The following is a 16,264-nucleotide window of genomic DNA, read 5'->3' as shown; positions in this document are numbered from 1 at the left end:
GTTACCGCTTCACACGTTACTTTAGATAAATGTATTGTTTATACAGGGTGTCTCCGAAAATAGTGCGTTCCTGTAAGGTGTGGATATAATACACAATTTAGAACAAAAAAGTGTTGTAACATTTTTTCCTAAAGTTAACCGTTTCAACAAAAATTACGTTGTTCTCCATAAGAGTAAATTTTTATTTTCATAAATTTATATGACCTGGCAACATGGCGTAGAAGAACCTGTGACTGTGAAATTTAATCTAATGGGACCCCTTGTTTATTTACTAATTGAGTATCAATTTGCATATCAAAATGTATTTTCGTTTTTTGGTCAAACGGCTGAATTTAGAATAAAATGTTATAAGACTTTTTTGCTCTACATTGTGCTTTCTATCTATACCTTTAAGGAACGCACTATTTTCGGGAAAACCCTGTATATGATCTGTAAGTTGCATTGGTTCAAAATGCTTATTTTTGAAAGGGGTTTTGTTGAAAGGCCTCGCACGAATCACTAGTCACGAGTATGTATATGCAAATTTTGAACAGCCATATCTTAACCAATTTTTGTCTTCCAGAAAATCAAAAAATTCCAAATATTTAAAAAAGCAACACCTACATTTTTTACTCTTTAAGATATTTGGTATCACTAATAATTTTTAAGTTATTTTGACAAAAGTCTTTTTTTCAAAATTAAAGATTTAAAAAAATTTACTTTAAAACCAAATTTTTCCACAAATAAGCACTTTGAACTGATGAAACTTACAAACACAAACAATACATAAAGTTACTTGTGAAGTGGTAACGATTAATTCCATTTGGGCTGTTAATTAGAGGGAGTTTTTAGAATATTTTTAACCAAAAAAAAAAGGAACAACTGTATTTTGAGCGTAACCTGCTTACTCTTGCTGCTGGAAACTTAAAAAAAAAAAATAAAAATAAACGTTTTCTTAAACACTTTAAGAAAGTTGTAATAAGTTTTCCCAGAAAAGTGTTTCATTTTTTTTATTTCACGTTAAAATATTTGATTTGGAATTTGAGATATAAGAGCTTATTTTTCACTATAGTCTGTTTTTAAACAAGAGGAGTCATTCAAATTTCCCGCGCCGTACACCTTGTTTGTAATTGGTACAACCTCAGGCAATTTTACTCATTATCAAATTTTGACACTATTGGCATTTCATAGGTCAGTTTATTTATTTTATCAGCAATTTTTGTATTTTCTGCGTTCTTCCTTTTATTTTTAGATTTTTAGTCAATATTACCGTCAAAGGCCGATATGATCAACCAAAAAAGAAGATTTATCTGATGATATTTCTAGTGACTTTCTTGGGTGTGAATCTGCCATTTAGTTTACCTACTCCTCTTGGTTTTAAAACAAAGCTTAGCAATAACTCTGCTTCTACTGGGTCTACAGACCTGACACATATACCATTTTTTCACTTTTTTATAAGCTATATTTACTATTTGCTAATTTTTTTTCAATAAAGTACCTACTTTTTGAGTTATTTGCGAAAAACCGTATAAAAACGTTTTTTTTTTTTGTTGAAAAATGAACATATTCACTCGCAAATATCTCTAAAAGTATTGACTTAGTGAAAAACGCTATAAAATAGAAGTTGCTTAGAATTAGTCAGTTTATCCAATTCCGGACTTATTTGAACGTATTTGTTTTCATACCCTATAACCGACGAAACTCACCTCCAGATCAAAAGCACATATCGGCACAATATCACTTTTTTTCTTTAACATATTAGCTATAGGTACGTGTCCCAAATTTTATGTCAAACCAAGCGTTTCTTCAAAAATTCTGACCAAAAACCCTAAGTAAATTAAACGAAAATATAAAATGAATTTTTCAAACAAATATTTTAAGTCGGTATGAGAAATTTTAATTTAACAGATGAAATCAAATAAACACAATTCAACTCGTAAAATATTTAGACCCTTGCTTGGTAATCCAGCTGAACAGGTAAAGAACCTACCTTTTATGTAGTTTATAATCTGAGAGGATGGAATATTTTACCAAAATATTCCATCCTCTAAGTTTACAATAGACCTTTTCTACCTGTCCTCAAAAGATCGGTATTTTTAACTCGTGGCAACGTCGAAAAGCGGCAAAATGATGGGAAATACACATTTTTATGTGGTGGAAGTCAAAATGGTTATGAAGTGTAAAAATTTTTGTATATAATTTAAATTTTTAAAATTAAAATTTTAGAAAACTGAGAACGATACAGGGTGTTAAAAAATGCGCTCAACAAACATACACGAATTAAAATTCGAAAATGATAGTATTTCTTGGTGATGCCAAATGACTGCAACATGAAAAGATGACATAATGATAGCGGGATGTATATATATATATATATATATATATAAAATAGATGAAATAGAGAATGTGGAAAAATCCCCTTACGAACAATTCACACATCCACCATTTCGGGCTGGGAAAAATTTTTCGAATAGAATCAAAGATCCAAACACCAGTTCTTAGAAATGTGTTTCGCCCTCTTCAACCTCTCTGGGCTCGTCGGTAAAGACAAGAGGTTGAATATCTTTAGACACATTCTAATCAAAAAACAACATTCGAGACCTAGACATAGAAGGTGCGTAAGTCTACGGCAAATCCGACAATGACAGTCTCAAGTTTTAATTCCCTAATTACTTAAAGTAAGTAAAATATATGTTTAAAAACATAAGATGTAGATCTTTGAAACACACTCAGTGAACCAAAGATCCAAGGTTATTGGTTTAACGACCACTCGTACGAAATCAAATAGATGAAATAGAGAATGTGGAAAAATCCCCTTACGAACAATTCACACATCCACCATTTCGGGCTGGGAAAAATTTTTCGAATAGAATCAAAGATCCAAACACCAGTTCTTAGAAATGTGTTTCGCCCTCTTCAACCTCTCTGGGCTCGTCGGTAAAGACAAGAGGTTGAATATCTTTAGACACATTCTAATCAAAAAACAACATTCGAGACCTAGACATAGAAGGTGCGTAAGTCTACGGCAAATCCGACAATGACAGTCTCAAGTTTTAATTCCCTAATTACTTAAAGTAAGTAAAATATATGTTTAAAAACATAAGATGTAGATCTTTGAAACACACTCAGTGAACTAATATGATTAGAATGTGTCTAAAGATATTCAACCTCTTGTCTTTACCGACGAGCCCAGAGAGGTTGAAGAGGGCGAAACACATTTCTAAGAACTGGTGTTTGGATCTTTGATTCTATTCGAAAAATTTTTCCCAGCCCGAAATGGTGGATGTGTGAATTGTTCGTAAGGGGATTTTTCCACATTCTCTATTTCATCTATTTGATTTCGTACGAGTGGTCGTTAAACCAATAACCTTGGATCTTTGGTTCACTGAGTGTGTTTCAAAGATCTACATCTTATGTTTTTAAACATATATTTTACTTACTTTAAGTAATTAGGGAATTAAAACTTGAGACTGTCATTGTCGGATTTGCCGTAGACTTACGCACCTTCTATGTCTAGGTCTCGAATGTTGTTTTTTGATTAGAATGTGTCTAAAGATATTCAACCTCTTGTCTTTACCGACGAGCCCAGAGAGGTTGAAGAGGGCGAAACACATTTCTAAGAACTGGTGTTTGGATCTTTGATTCTATTCGAAAAAAAAAATTTTTCCCAGCCCGAAATGGTGGATGTGTGAATTGTTCGTAAGGGGATTTTTCCACATTCTCTATTTCATCTATTTGATTTCATACGAGTGGTCGTTAAACCAATAACCTTGGATCTTTGGTTCACTGAGTGTGTTTCAAAGATCTACATCTTATGTTTTTAAATATATATAGATATATATATATATATATATATATATATATATATATATATATATATATATATATATATATATATATATATATATATATATATATATATATATATATATATATATATATATATATATATATATATACCTAAATATACAATAAGCAAAGTGAAACTTAAAAAAATCGTCAAATATATCAAAAATCATTAAAAGTATAAAACTTTTAAGAACCATATCTTGCTTAAAAATAATTATACGCTATAAAATAACGCTACGTAGAAAAAAGTTGCAAAACCATGTTTAGGAAATAACAAGGAAAATGTCGCAAAATCGCTGTGAGTGGTGAATTTAAAAAAATCATATTTTGGAAACTGAAAATCAAGGGTACTTCTACCAAACGTCATTTTAAAGAGTAAGGATGGAAGCTTTTTTTTTCTGAAGCAATGCCTATACCTATATCCCCATAGAAAAAAGTTATGGGGCGAAAAACAAAGTTGCTATCTTTCGTGTTTTTTTCTTGATATTTTTTGAATATATTTTTGGAAAATAAAATATTTTTGACTTTAAAATATAATATTTCAATAGAAGACTTAACCTGGAACAATTTTCCTGTAGACGCGTTTGCACCAAAAGTGCATAGAACTCATAATAATTCGCCCTGTGCCTAGGGACTAATTCACCCCTTTCTCAAAAACGCACCTCTTTAAATGGTAGCACTCCGCGGTTTTTTCTTATTTAGAGGTCCATTGACTATATGAAAAAATAAAAACCCGTTAACGTTGTAATTCCTTTCTAAAATACATAATCAATAGCCTACAATTCAAACGTCCTCACTGTATTTGTTTATAAGCCAAAACATTATTTATAACTTTAAAACAGTGCTTAGGCCGCCTTAATAATCCGACTTTAATGCTGTAAAGTGTGTTAGATAGGTAGAGAACCTCTTTATATGTAAAAAAATAGCATACTTCTAAATAATCTACCTTTTTTCAGAAAGTTTTTAAAAAATTTGAACTTTTTTAAAAAAAAATTTAGATTGCAAAATTATTATGCAAAATCTTTTAGATCGATTTTAATGAAATTTGGTGGACGGTGTAGGAATGGTGTAGGAATTTTCTAAGCCAATTATGAAGGGTCTAAGTGCAACCAAACTGGTTGAAAAACGTTGAATAAAAACAGTCTTTTTGCCTCCTTATTTTCTATTTATTGCTATTTTGCAGAAAGGGTAACAATTTAAGACATTTTTAACCAGTCGTATATTACACAAAATTCAATTATCTTTATTTCCTTTTGTCAGTCCAATTCAATTATTATTGTTGAAGTTGTCACCTAATTTATCTGCAAAATCCGAATGCCACCTCTTACATCCAACTCATAACAGATCCGCCCTAGTCTAATACTAAAATGTTAAATTTGTTTTTGAAATTTACTATTTCGTAGATTCGTATTTTTCATTTTTGTTGAATAATTGTTATTTTAATTTTTTTGACCGGTTAGTCTTGATTTTTATTTTACTGGAATAAACCACTGTTACATACTCCTGCGTTTCACTCCCTGGTATTTCTAAAAAAGTCAAGAGATACTAATCAAAATTTATAGACTTAATACATTTTTGCGATACTTTTTGCGATGAGTGTTTTTGTTAATGTATAAAAATTTGAGTTTATATAAATAGTCCAGGAACCGAAGCTTTTCACCTCGCAATTTTTACAGAATGGATCGATTTGCTTGAAAATTTGAGAATAAGTAGTGGATAGTCCAAGGATCAAAACCTATATAATGCCAAAAGGCGCTTTTTCCATGGGGGTGGTTGCCACCCCATCTCGGGGGTGGAAATTTTTTATTATATTTTGCCTGCAAAAGTTGATAAAAACATTCATTTTAAGCAAAAAATGTTCTATACATTTTTTGATGAAATTAATAATTTTCGATTTATTCGCTATCGAAAGTGTTAGTTTTATATAGAAAAAATCAAAGTTTTTCGGTAATATACTCATTTACTATTTACTCAATTTTTGCCGTAGAAAAAAGTTTTGCCACCCAACTTCTTGGGAATTAAATAAGCTACAATTTTATATTTAAATATATTTTCGTATCTCTGATGCTAATCTTTCTATTGTGAAGAGAAGGGCATTTTTGGCCAAACTACAAAAATTCGGTAATCGCTTTTCACTCATTTTTTCTTAATTAATCATTCTAAGCCAGTCAAACTTCCGGAATATATTAATAATACATAAATAAAGAAGAATGAATAAGGCCGATGACTAAGAACACCACTAACTTACATTATTATGCTTCCAATTGGATATCTCCTTTTTTTTTCTAAAAAATATATTGATATTTTAACCGTAACTTTTTCATTTTTTATTCTAGAAAGTTTGTTAAAAAAGAGTTTTATAGGTTTTTACAGTACCTATAAGGCTGTTAATATTAAATCCTTTTAAAGTCTTTATTCGCAAAAAGAGACGACTTTGAAAGGGTTGGTAAAGATGGTTATTGCATGTTATTACAAGTTTTAATTTTAAATAGCTCACTCAATTTTTGTTGTATAAAAAATTTTTGCAAACCAAGTTCTTGGGAATTAAATAACCTACAATTTTATATTTAAATATTTTTTCGTATCTCTGATGCTAATCTTTCTATTCTGAAGAAAAGGGTATTTTTTACCAAACTACAAAAATTCGTTATTCGCTTGTAACTCATTTTTTTTAAACCAATCATTCTAAGCCGGTCAAACGTATAGAACCTATTAATAATACATAAATTAAGAAGACCAAATAAGGTTAATGACCAATTTTAATTAGGGTGGAAAGCAGGGGGAAGTTTCCGATCACTTTTTCGCTGAAAAAAATAGGGACTGGCATTCTTTTTACTATGTCACTTAATTTTTCAGCTAGGGACTATTTTTTTATTTCTGGAGATAGATATTTTTAACTACTTTAAATTAGCTTAAACAAGTTATCCTCGGAAAATGCATAGTTTTCCCGTCTTTTGACTGTGAAATTACAATATTTAGCATTTTACGAAGAAGAGCTAACATATAATAAAGTATAGCTCGATTACTATTGGTCTTAAAGCAAATTATAAAAATCGGTTTTGTTTATTTTTCAAAAGGTACATTTTTGTTAAGCAATCTTGTTTTGATAGGTCGAAAACTTTTTGAGTTATTAGCAGAAAACTGATCAAAAACAATGATTTTTTCGATTTAAACCAACACTTTCGATAGCAAATAAATCGAAAACTATCACTTTTATCAAAAAAATGTATAGAACGTTTTTTGCTTAGAATGAATGTGTTTATCAACTTTTGCGGTCAAAATAAAATAAAAAATTTCCACTCCCGAGATGGGGTGGCAACCACCCCCATGGTAAAAGCGCCTTTCGGCCTGATATAGATTTTGATCTTTGGACTATCCACTACTTATTCTCAAATTTTCAAGCAAATCGATCCATTCTGTAAAAATTGCGAGGTTTTGTCCTCTTTTAAGCTTCATTACTTGGACTAAAATAATAATTTAATGTTTTAAAAATTACCATATACCAATAACTAAATTTTAGTTTTTTTTTTTGTATGTTGTCCAAACTATAATCAAATTTTTCTTTAACTCAATCTCAGGTTAGGGGCCATATCCACAGCATCCACGGACTTTGAGTGGATCGACGGCTCTCCGATGGGATACACGGCGTGGCTTCCCGGCTTGGCTCCTACCGACAACGACCTGCTCCGACACGTCGAAGAAGTGACGTGTTTGAGCATGCAGTGGACGCCGGCGCCTGGGCCTACACTCCAGAGCGGCTTGTATTGGACAGTTCACCGATGCGAAGCCCTAGGTTTGTTGAACTTTGCACTCTTGGTGATAAGCCAATCTGGCAAGTATATAAGTAGGTGCTTTGTTGTCCATTATTGGAAACACGATACCGTTGAGGATGAAATTTATCTCTAAGTACGAAATATGCTAATGTATACAAGGAAGAACAATTATTAAGCTCGAGATGATGTATAATGCAAATGAGTAGATTGTACTTTATATACTCAATGTTGCATAATCCTATAAAAACAGAATAAAACTATTATTAAGGTATTATTAACTCTTGTAAAATATATAGAAACAAAATAATATATAATTTAAAGAAAAAGAAACAAAAAAGAGAGTTTTCAGCGGTTTTCGAAAATTCACAACTTATTGACATTTAATATTTAATATACAAATAAATTACCTACAATACTTTTAAAATTGATTAAATATATTCTCCATAGAGTATTTAATGCTCTTGGAGAATATATTTAATAAATGTTTTCTACAACCGTGTTAAAAATGTAATTTATCTACTCTATGTCATATTATGTGTAAGTTTTTAGTTTGTGAAAACTGTAACTATAGATAACAGTGCGTGAAGGGTTTAAAGTGTGCGTGAAGTAACAATGTATTTTAAATGGGACTTACTTTTTCGCACTGTTTTTAACACACTTTCATAAATATAATCAAATATCCTTAAATTTCGCGTTGTCATGGTGATGACATAATAAGCAATAAATTACGACAACAGTTTTGACAGTTTTGTGGTTTGAAATAAGTTAGAATTTTTAAATGTCAAAGTTTTAAAAATTGTAGAACAGAAATGAATTCCAGTGACGAAGAGTTACAGTTTTTATATTTGTTTATGGTAGAGTAGATAAAATATTGTATGAAACTGTGCGTGAAGTACTTTTTGCGAACTTACGCGATGTATAGCACTCGCGCCGCTGTCGCTCGTGCTCGAAATATCGCGTGCGTTCGCAAAAAGCATACTTTACGAACTGTTTCATAAATAACTATTTTAGCACTTCATAGGAGTGGGACTTTAAGGCACCAGTGCTTTAAAATTTTTAACGCACTGCAGTTAAAAGTGAATTGTCAAATTGTGAAACGTCAAAATATTTATATTTCATTTATTAACATTAATATTATTAGTACAACTTGCGCAACTTCGAAAAGGTGGTTTAAAAGGTTTTTTAAAATTTAATTTAAACTGTATTATTGCATTTTTAACACGTTTGTAGAAAAAAACAAGTTTATCTACTCTATGTCATACTATGTATAAGTTTTAGTTTGTGAAAACTGTCATTATAGATAGCAGTGCGTGAAGGGTTCAAAGTATGCGTGAAGTGACAATGTATTTTAAATGGAATTTGCTTGTTCGCACACTTTCAATGAGTTTTTTGGCACACTTTCAGATAATCAAATATCCTTAACTTTCGCGTTGTCATGGTGATGACAATATGAGCAATGACTTTTGACAGTTCTGTGGTTTGAAAAAGTTAGTATTTTTAAATGTGAAAGTTCTAAAAATTGTAGAATAGAAAGGAATTCCAGTGACGAAGAGTTACAGTTTTTTTTATTTCTTTATGGTAGATAAAATATTGTATCGTCGTCGCTCGTGCTCTAAAAATCGCGTAAAAATCGTTCGCAAAAAGTATACTTCACGAATTGTGTCATAAATAACTATTATAATGTAACGGTATAATATTTTCCCTAAGAATTTTTAGACATTCCCCTCGAGTGTAGACAACCAGTTCTACCTTTTACGGGTCATAGGTTTCATGGGTTCAGCAATTAACAAAAATATTGTATTTTATAAATTTATAACGTTTGTAGAAAAAATATTGTATGATATACGTTTTAAAAAGTACATTTTTAAGGCATTCATGTGAATTGCAGAATTCGCTTCGCTCATTCTGCAAACTTTTACATGCGTGCCTTAAAATTGTACTTTTAACACTTATATCATAAATAACTATTAAAACTATTGTAATTTATTTGTATATTAAATGGCAATAAGTTGTGGATTTTGGAAAACCGCCGAAAACTCTCTTTTTTGTTTATTTCCTCACCACGGAAGACCACACATAATATAGTTTATTAGGTAAGGTTAAATATCTAATATAAAACATCTGAATATCCTAGCATTAAATAAGATAATCAAAATGAAAATACGTTAGGGTATTTGCCCTATAGAGTATTTGGTTTAGGATTGGTATTGGATTGTTTTTGCTTTGCTGTCTAAAAATAATATATATATATATATATATATATATATATATATATATATATATATATATATATATATATATATATATATATATAAATATATATATCTCTTTTCACATAAAATTTGCTGAATTCCCCAATAATACAACCTTTTATATATAAATATGTATAGGCCAAATCAAAAAATTCTTATACTTAATGTTAATGAACCAATCTTACGTGTTCTACAAGCTTATTCAAAACTAGTGATTTTGTCTGTAGCCGCGCGACGGGATCCAAATAATTGCTATCAACAAACAGTAAATATTGTGAACGGTGAAGTCATCAATAATTTACGATATGCGGACAACACAGTACTCCTAGCTTCTACTCAAGAAAATCTGCAAACATTACTTGAGAGTGTCGTTGAGAGTTGTAAGAAAGCAAGTCTGGATCTGAACATACGGAAACCCAAAATATTCGTAATAAGTACACAATATAAAATCATCTATATGTACATATGATATATATAAGTCGATAATAGGAAACAATCTACAACACATATCTACAGGAGAACCAACTTATTGGCCTACAGATCCAAATAAAACACCAGATCTCGTAGACTTCTGTGTGATTAAATGTATCTCTCTTAACTACTTAGCAATACAATCATGCTGGGACCTTTCGTCAGATCATTCTCCCATTCTAATTGACCTAGACTCCAAAGTCATACTCAGAAATACGCCTCCAGTCCTAACCAATAACCAAACAAATTGGAACATATTCCGAAGTGCATTAACAGAACAAATATCAACAAATTTGCCACTTAAAACAGAAATACAAATTGAAAATGCAGTACAACAACTTACTACCTCCATACAAAAGGCGGGATGGAGTGCTACACCTGAACAAACATTATGGAAGGAAACCATAAATTGTTCTCTGAGTGCAAAAAACATGATTGAAAAAAAAAGAAAACTTAGGAGAAAATGGCAAAACACACATGCACCTATTGACAAAGAAAATCTTAACAGAATTACCAGAAGACTTAAAAATCTATTAAAAGAAGGAAAAAACAGGGGGATTCAAACTTACTTAGAAAATCTGACACCATTCAAAGACACTAACTATTCGCTATGGAAGGCGACGAGAAAAGTAAAAGGACCAAAAGACGCCATACCTCCTTTAAAAAATGCCAAAGGTAAATGGGCAAGAACAGACACAGAGAAATCCGAGACATTCGCAGAACATCTTTCGACAGTATTTAATCCCTTTACTAGAGTAGTACCATTAGAACAAAAAGAACCATTTCATTCTTTTCTTGAGGCTCCATATCAAATGGAACTGCCAATCTCCAAGTTTAATATTAAAGAAGTAAAACAGATAATAAATAATGAGATACAACCTAATAAGGCACCAGGATTCGACCTCATAACGGGTAAGGTCCTTCAGGAACTAACCGATAATTGTTACAGAATAATCACTATGATCTTTAATGCTATGTTAAGTCTGCACTACTTCCCGTTGCAATGGAAAGTGGCACAGATTACAGTAATTCAAAAACCTGGAAAAGATCCAAAAGATGTCAACTCATACCGACCGATAAGTCTGCTCCCAGTCATCTCTAAGGTGTTTGAAAAACTTCTGTTAAGAAAAATAAAACCAATATTAGAAGAGAAGAGTCTCATACCTGACCATCAATTCGGATTTCGTAATCAACATAGTACAATAGAACAAGTTCACAGACTGTACACAACAATAAGAACTAGTCTCGAAAACAAGCAATACTGCACTGCAGCCTTTTTAGACGCCTCTCAAGCTTTTGACAAGGTGTGGCATACAGGACTTCTGTACAAATTAAAGAAAAACCTACCTTACACTTACTTCAAACTGCTTCAATCATACCTTACAGAAAGGAGATATCTGGTAAAATATAGTGAAGCCTATACAAAACTCTACCTCATCCTATCTGGTGTACCTCAGGGTAGTGTGCTCAGACCGATCCTATACCTAATATATACGGCTGACTTGCCAACAAGCAACGACCTAACACTTGCAACATTCGCAGATGATACTGCTTTCCTGGCCTCTCATGGTAATCCAATAATAGCATCAGAGAGACTGCAACTACATCTGAACAAAACAAATGACTGGCTTAAACTCTGGAGAATTAGAGTAAACCCCTCAAAATCCACACACATTACATTCACTCTAAGAAGAGGTACATGTCCAGAACTTAATCTCGATGGACATCCTTTACCTCAAAAGGATGACGTAAAATATCTAGGTATTCACCTTGACAAACGACTAACTTGGACCAAACATATATGGACGAAAAGACTTCAACTGGGAATTGTATACAGAAAACTTTACTGGATGTTGGGAAAAAACTCTCACCTATCGATCGATAACAAGCTGCTTATATACAAAACAATAATAAAACCCATTTGGACATATGGTTCGCAGCTCTGGGGATCAGCTAGCAAATCTAATATTATGAAAATACAAAGATTTCAATCCAAAACTCTGAGAACAATCGCTAATGCCCCTTGGTACATCCATAATGACGCAATACATAGAGATCTTCAGGTACTATCAGTCTCCGAAGGGTGCAAAAAATCGTCTGAACAATATCAAAATAGGTTGCGGGTACATCCAAACACCCTGGCACACAATCTTCTCAACAAGCAGCAAGCGAAGAGATTGAAGCGATATGATCCCTTGGACCTACCTAACCGATCCTGACAGAGCCTACAGCAGAGGAAGCTACGCCTTCAACAGCGTCCAGCCATTGTGTTCTGTGCCAGTTTTAGTTTTACTTGTCGTGCTCGCGTATCAGTGTATGTGCGCATCTCACCGGTAAACAAGGTAATGTGTGTGTGTCATGATGCTTTGGTCACTGGACCTTACATCTCTCTGCCATTGTAAAGACAAACAATTTTACTTATTGTTTTCATTGTAAAACAGATTGTAAAAAAACTTGGATGTTAATAAAAAAAAATGTATATGTGATAATAATAGCAACCTATCTGAACCAAGTTGATCAAAATGTTTACTTTGGATTAATTGGAACGCAGAGGCTCACGGCCAAATTAGATCTAGAATAGAGCAGGCCAGAGTCGCTTTTAGAGGGATGTCCAAGGTTTTATGTAATAGAAACCTAAAATTGTCATTGAGGATCCGCCTACTTCGCTGCTACGTGTTCTCGGTCTCACTTTATGGTGTCGAGTCCTGGACTGTGAATAAAATCGATCTAAATCACCTTGAGGCTTTCGAAATGTGGTGCTATAGAAGAATTTTAAACGTTTCTTGGGTGGAGAAGATTTGAAACTCTACAATACTAAAATGTCTCAGCAAGACTACTAAGATTATAAAAAGCATTAAGAAGAGAAAGCTGGACGGATATGTAATGAGAGGTTCCAAATATAGATTGCTACAAAATATTATTAGCAGACAAACGCAGTCCAAGGCGAAGAAGAACCTCATGGTTGAAAAACTTGCGCGATTGGTATGGGGTTAACACAAGCATGCTATTAAGGGTGGCAGTAAATAAAATTTAGACAGCTATGATGCTAACCAACGTTCTGAAAGACATGGTATCAATATTCCAGATCTTTACCTATAACAGATTTCTGATAATCTAGCAAATATAATAAACACTCAGATTAAAAATCGACCTTTTTAGAACGTTAAAAAATTGTGCACTTAAATTTTTTTTTATTGCTGGACAGTTTTTTTTATATATTTTCTGATAAGCGAACGAAAAAACACCTCAGGATAATTTACTATATTCAAATATGACCAACGTTCAAATACGTTTCTGTCCAAATAAATGGATTAAGGATAAGCGCTGGATTAAAGGGTTGCAGACCAGCTGAGGTCTAAAATTGCATAGGCGGTACCGGATCAACATCTTGCACGCTTGGAGACGAATGGGTAAAATATTTTTGGAATGTACTTACTTAAGTTTTATTTATGAAGCAGCGGTAATGTGAAAGGCCGAAATATTGATGATAGGTCGTACAAAGGTTGTTTTTATTGAAGATATGATAATAACACGACGATACAATATTGATATTTTAGCCTACACTCTTTTCCCATAAAGCCTACTTTATAGGTAGTTACTTTATTTTAATGCCAGTTAATTTCAGAATACATTTTCCAATTCTAATAAGCAATTTTTGTATTATATAGTGAGGACGTTTGAGTTGGAATAAATTTATCATCTCGAGAATAGGTGAATTTGGAGAGAAATCCTCGGGTAACTCGATTTTTATTTTTAAATCAAGATTTTTCTGGCATATCGATGATTTTTTTTAAATGAAAGTAGGGGTTGTGTGATAGCTCATTTGAAAGGTTATCCAATTCTCTATTCAATAATATCAACAATAACTTAATTATTTATACAGGGTGGCCAAAAATATTTTTTGATTAAATTAATTGACATAAAAAGAAGAATGTAAGCAATTTATTTAATTCAAAATACATTTCACTGCTGTCAGAAAACAGGTAAAAATGTTTATTTTACAAATAAACATTGCTTTTCGCTTAAATTCAATGCTCAAACTGCTAAGAGACATGTGGGTGGCATCTTTAACATCGAATTTACGCGAAAACAATAGTTATTTGTCAAATAAATATTTCTTTATGCTTTCTTACAGCGCTAAAATGTATTTTGAATTAAATGAATTACGTAGATTCTTTTTTGTCTCAATTAATATAATTCACAATAAATTTTTTTGGACACCCCGTATAAATAATTATGTTAACTTTTTTATTACTGAATATAGAATTAAATAGCCTTTCAAACGAGCTATCACACAATCCCTACTCTCATTTCAAAAAATCATCGATTACGTCATCACGCCCAGATGGATGACGCTTGTTTATTTATTCCAGCTGTTTTACCCTCAAGAGCTTTTCACAAGATCTCTTCCTAGTAGGCATTACAAAGAATTGGCGACGACACGCATCCCTGTGTCACTCCACGTCTGATTTCAATTTCCTCTGACTGCTGATAGTCAACACGTACTTTTGCTTGTTGCTTATAGTATAAATCGATATAATCCTGAGGTCATTGTAGTATATCTTCTTTGATTCCAGAAAATGCCTTAACCCGGGAGTAGTCGCGCTCACTTCTGTAACGTCGATAGTCGCGTGTGAGATTCTATCTCAAAATACGAATTTAAAACAAATTTTTATTTTGTACTATTTTTATCTACTTTTTATATTGAAAATATATATTTCTAACAATTTTATTAAATAAACCTGTGTTAACGGCCACCTACCAACATCGGCCACCTGTCCTAACGGCCAGTTTAAAAATTTCCCAAACCAATTATATGTAGACTGCAAAAACTGGCAATACCGGCCACCTTTCTATATCGGCCAATAGTTCTTTCATTTTTAGTGGCCGTTACTGACAAATTTTACTGTATTACGAAAAAGGATGAAATGTGAGATTCTATCTAACGGCGCGACTACTCGCGGGTTAAAGCTAATTGGCTCTCCCCAAAGCCATAAATTCCACAAAAAGAAGAAGAAGAAAAAAAAAATTTCTACGCATTACTACACCCTTCCTCGAGGCACTTACGAAATTTTTTCAAAATTGCAAAATTTTTCATCAAGTTGTCGCGAAAGAGGATAAAAATTGAGATTCTATCTCACCGCGCGACTACTCGCGGGTTAATTGTTCATGTCGTACTGTGTGGAATGGTTTATTATAATCAATAAACACGCCTATATACCTTGATTAATGTCCAGGCACCTTTGTATAAGTTTGTTAAGTGAAAAGCTTCACGAGTTCCTAGTCCTTTGCGAAACCCAAATTGCGTATCATTAATGTCTATGTCCAGTTTATCCTATTATATTCGATTATGGATGATCATTACTTTATTTGAATTCCTTTTCACTTATCATTAGAACGATACTTTGTGAACTGCTTAGTAAAATAAAAGTCATCCTCCGACCTAAGGAACACCTGATCTTAAAAATTGGTCTGTCCTTTTCTTATTTAACCCTTCTCTTGAAGAAAACATATATATATATATATATATATATGTTCGGAAAGATTTCCGCGGTCAGGTAAATGAAAATTACTAAGTTCTCGGGAAGAACCGCGTTGAGAATTTATAACTCAGCGCGGGGTTATAAATTCTCAACGCGGTTCTTCCCGAGAACTTAGTAATTTTCATATATATATATATATATATATATATATATATATATATATATATATATATATATATATATATATATATATATATATATGCTTTCTGTTGTTTTCCGGGTTTGACTCCGCGTTGAATAATTTTGGTTTTGATAAAAACCATTATTTTGACGACGTTTGGGCAAGATCTCACTTGCCATTGTCAAGTCAGGTAGTTCCGCTTCTCGCTGCTGCTTGAAGTAAACTGTTTACTTAAAATTATTCAACGCGGAGTCAAACCCGGAAAACAACAGAAAG

General features: G+C 32.3%; 1 protein-coding gene across 1 annotated transcript in view; it reads left to right on the top strand.

Annotated features, from left to right (window-relative positions):
- Positions 1-16,264, top strand: part of LOC114331463 (uncharacterized) — a 195,105-nt gene that overhangs the window by 53,484 nt on the left and 125,357 nt on the right. The window contains exon 4 of the mRNA XM_050661799.1: positions 7,407-7,621. Within this exon, the coding sequence (XP_050517756.1) occupies positions 7,407-7,621 (215 nt within the window). The remainder of the gene's footprint in view (positions 1-7,406; positions 7,622-16,264) is intronic.

Source organism: Diabrotica virgifera, chromosome 1 (genome assembly GCF_917563875.1).
Source record: "Diabrotica virgifera virgifera chromosome 1, PGI_DIABVI_V3a".
NCBI lineage: Eukaryota > Metazoa > Arthropoda > Insecta > Coleoptera > Chrysomelidae > Diabrotica > Diabrotica virgifera.
The sequence above is the reverse complement of the archived record's forward strand: the minus strand, read 5'-3'. Positions and strand labels throughout refer to the sequence as shown.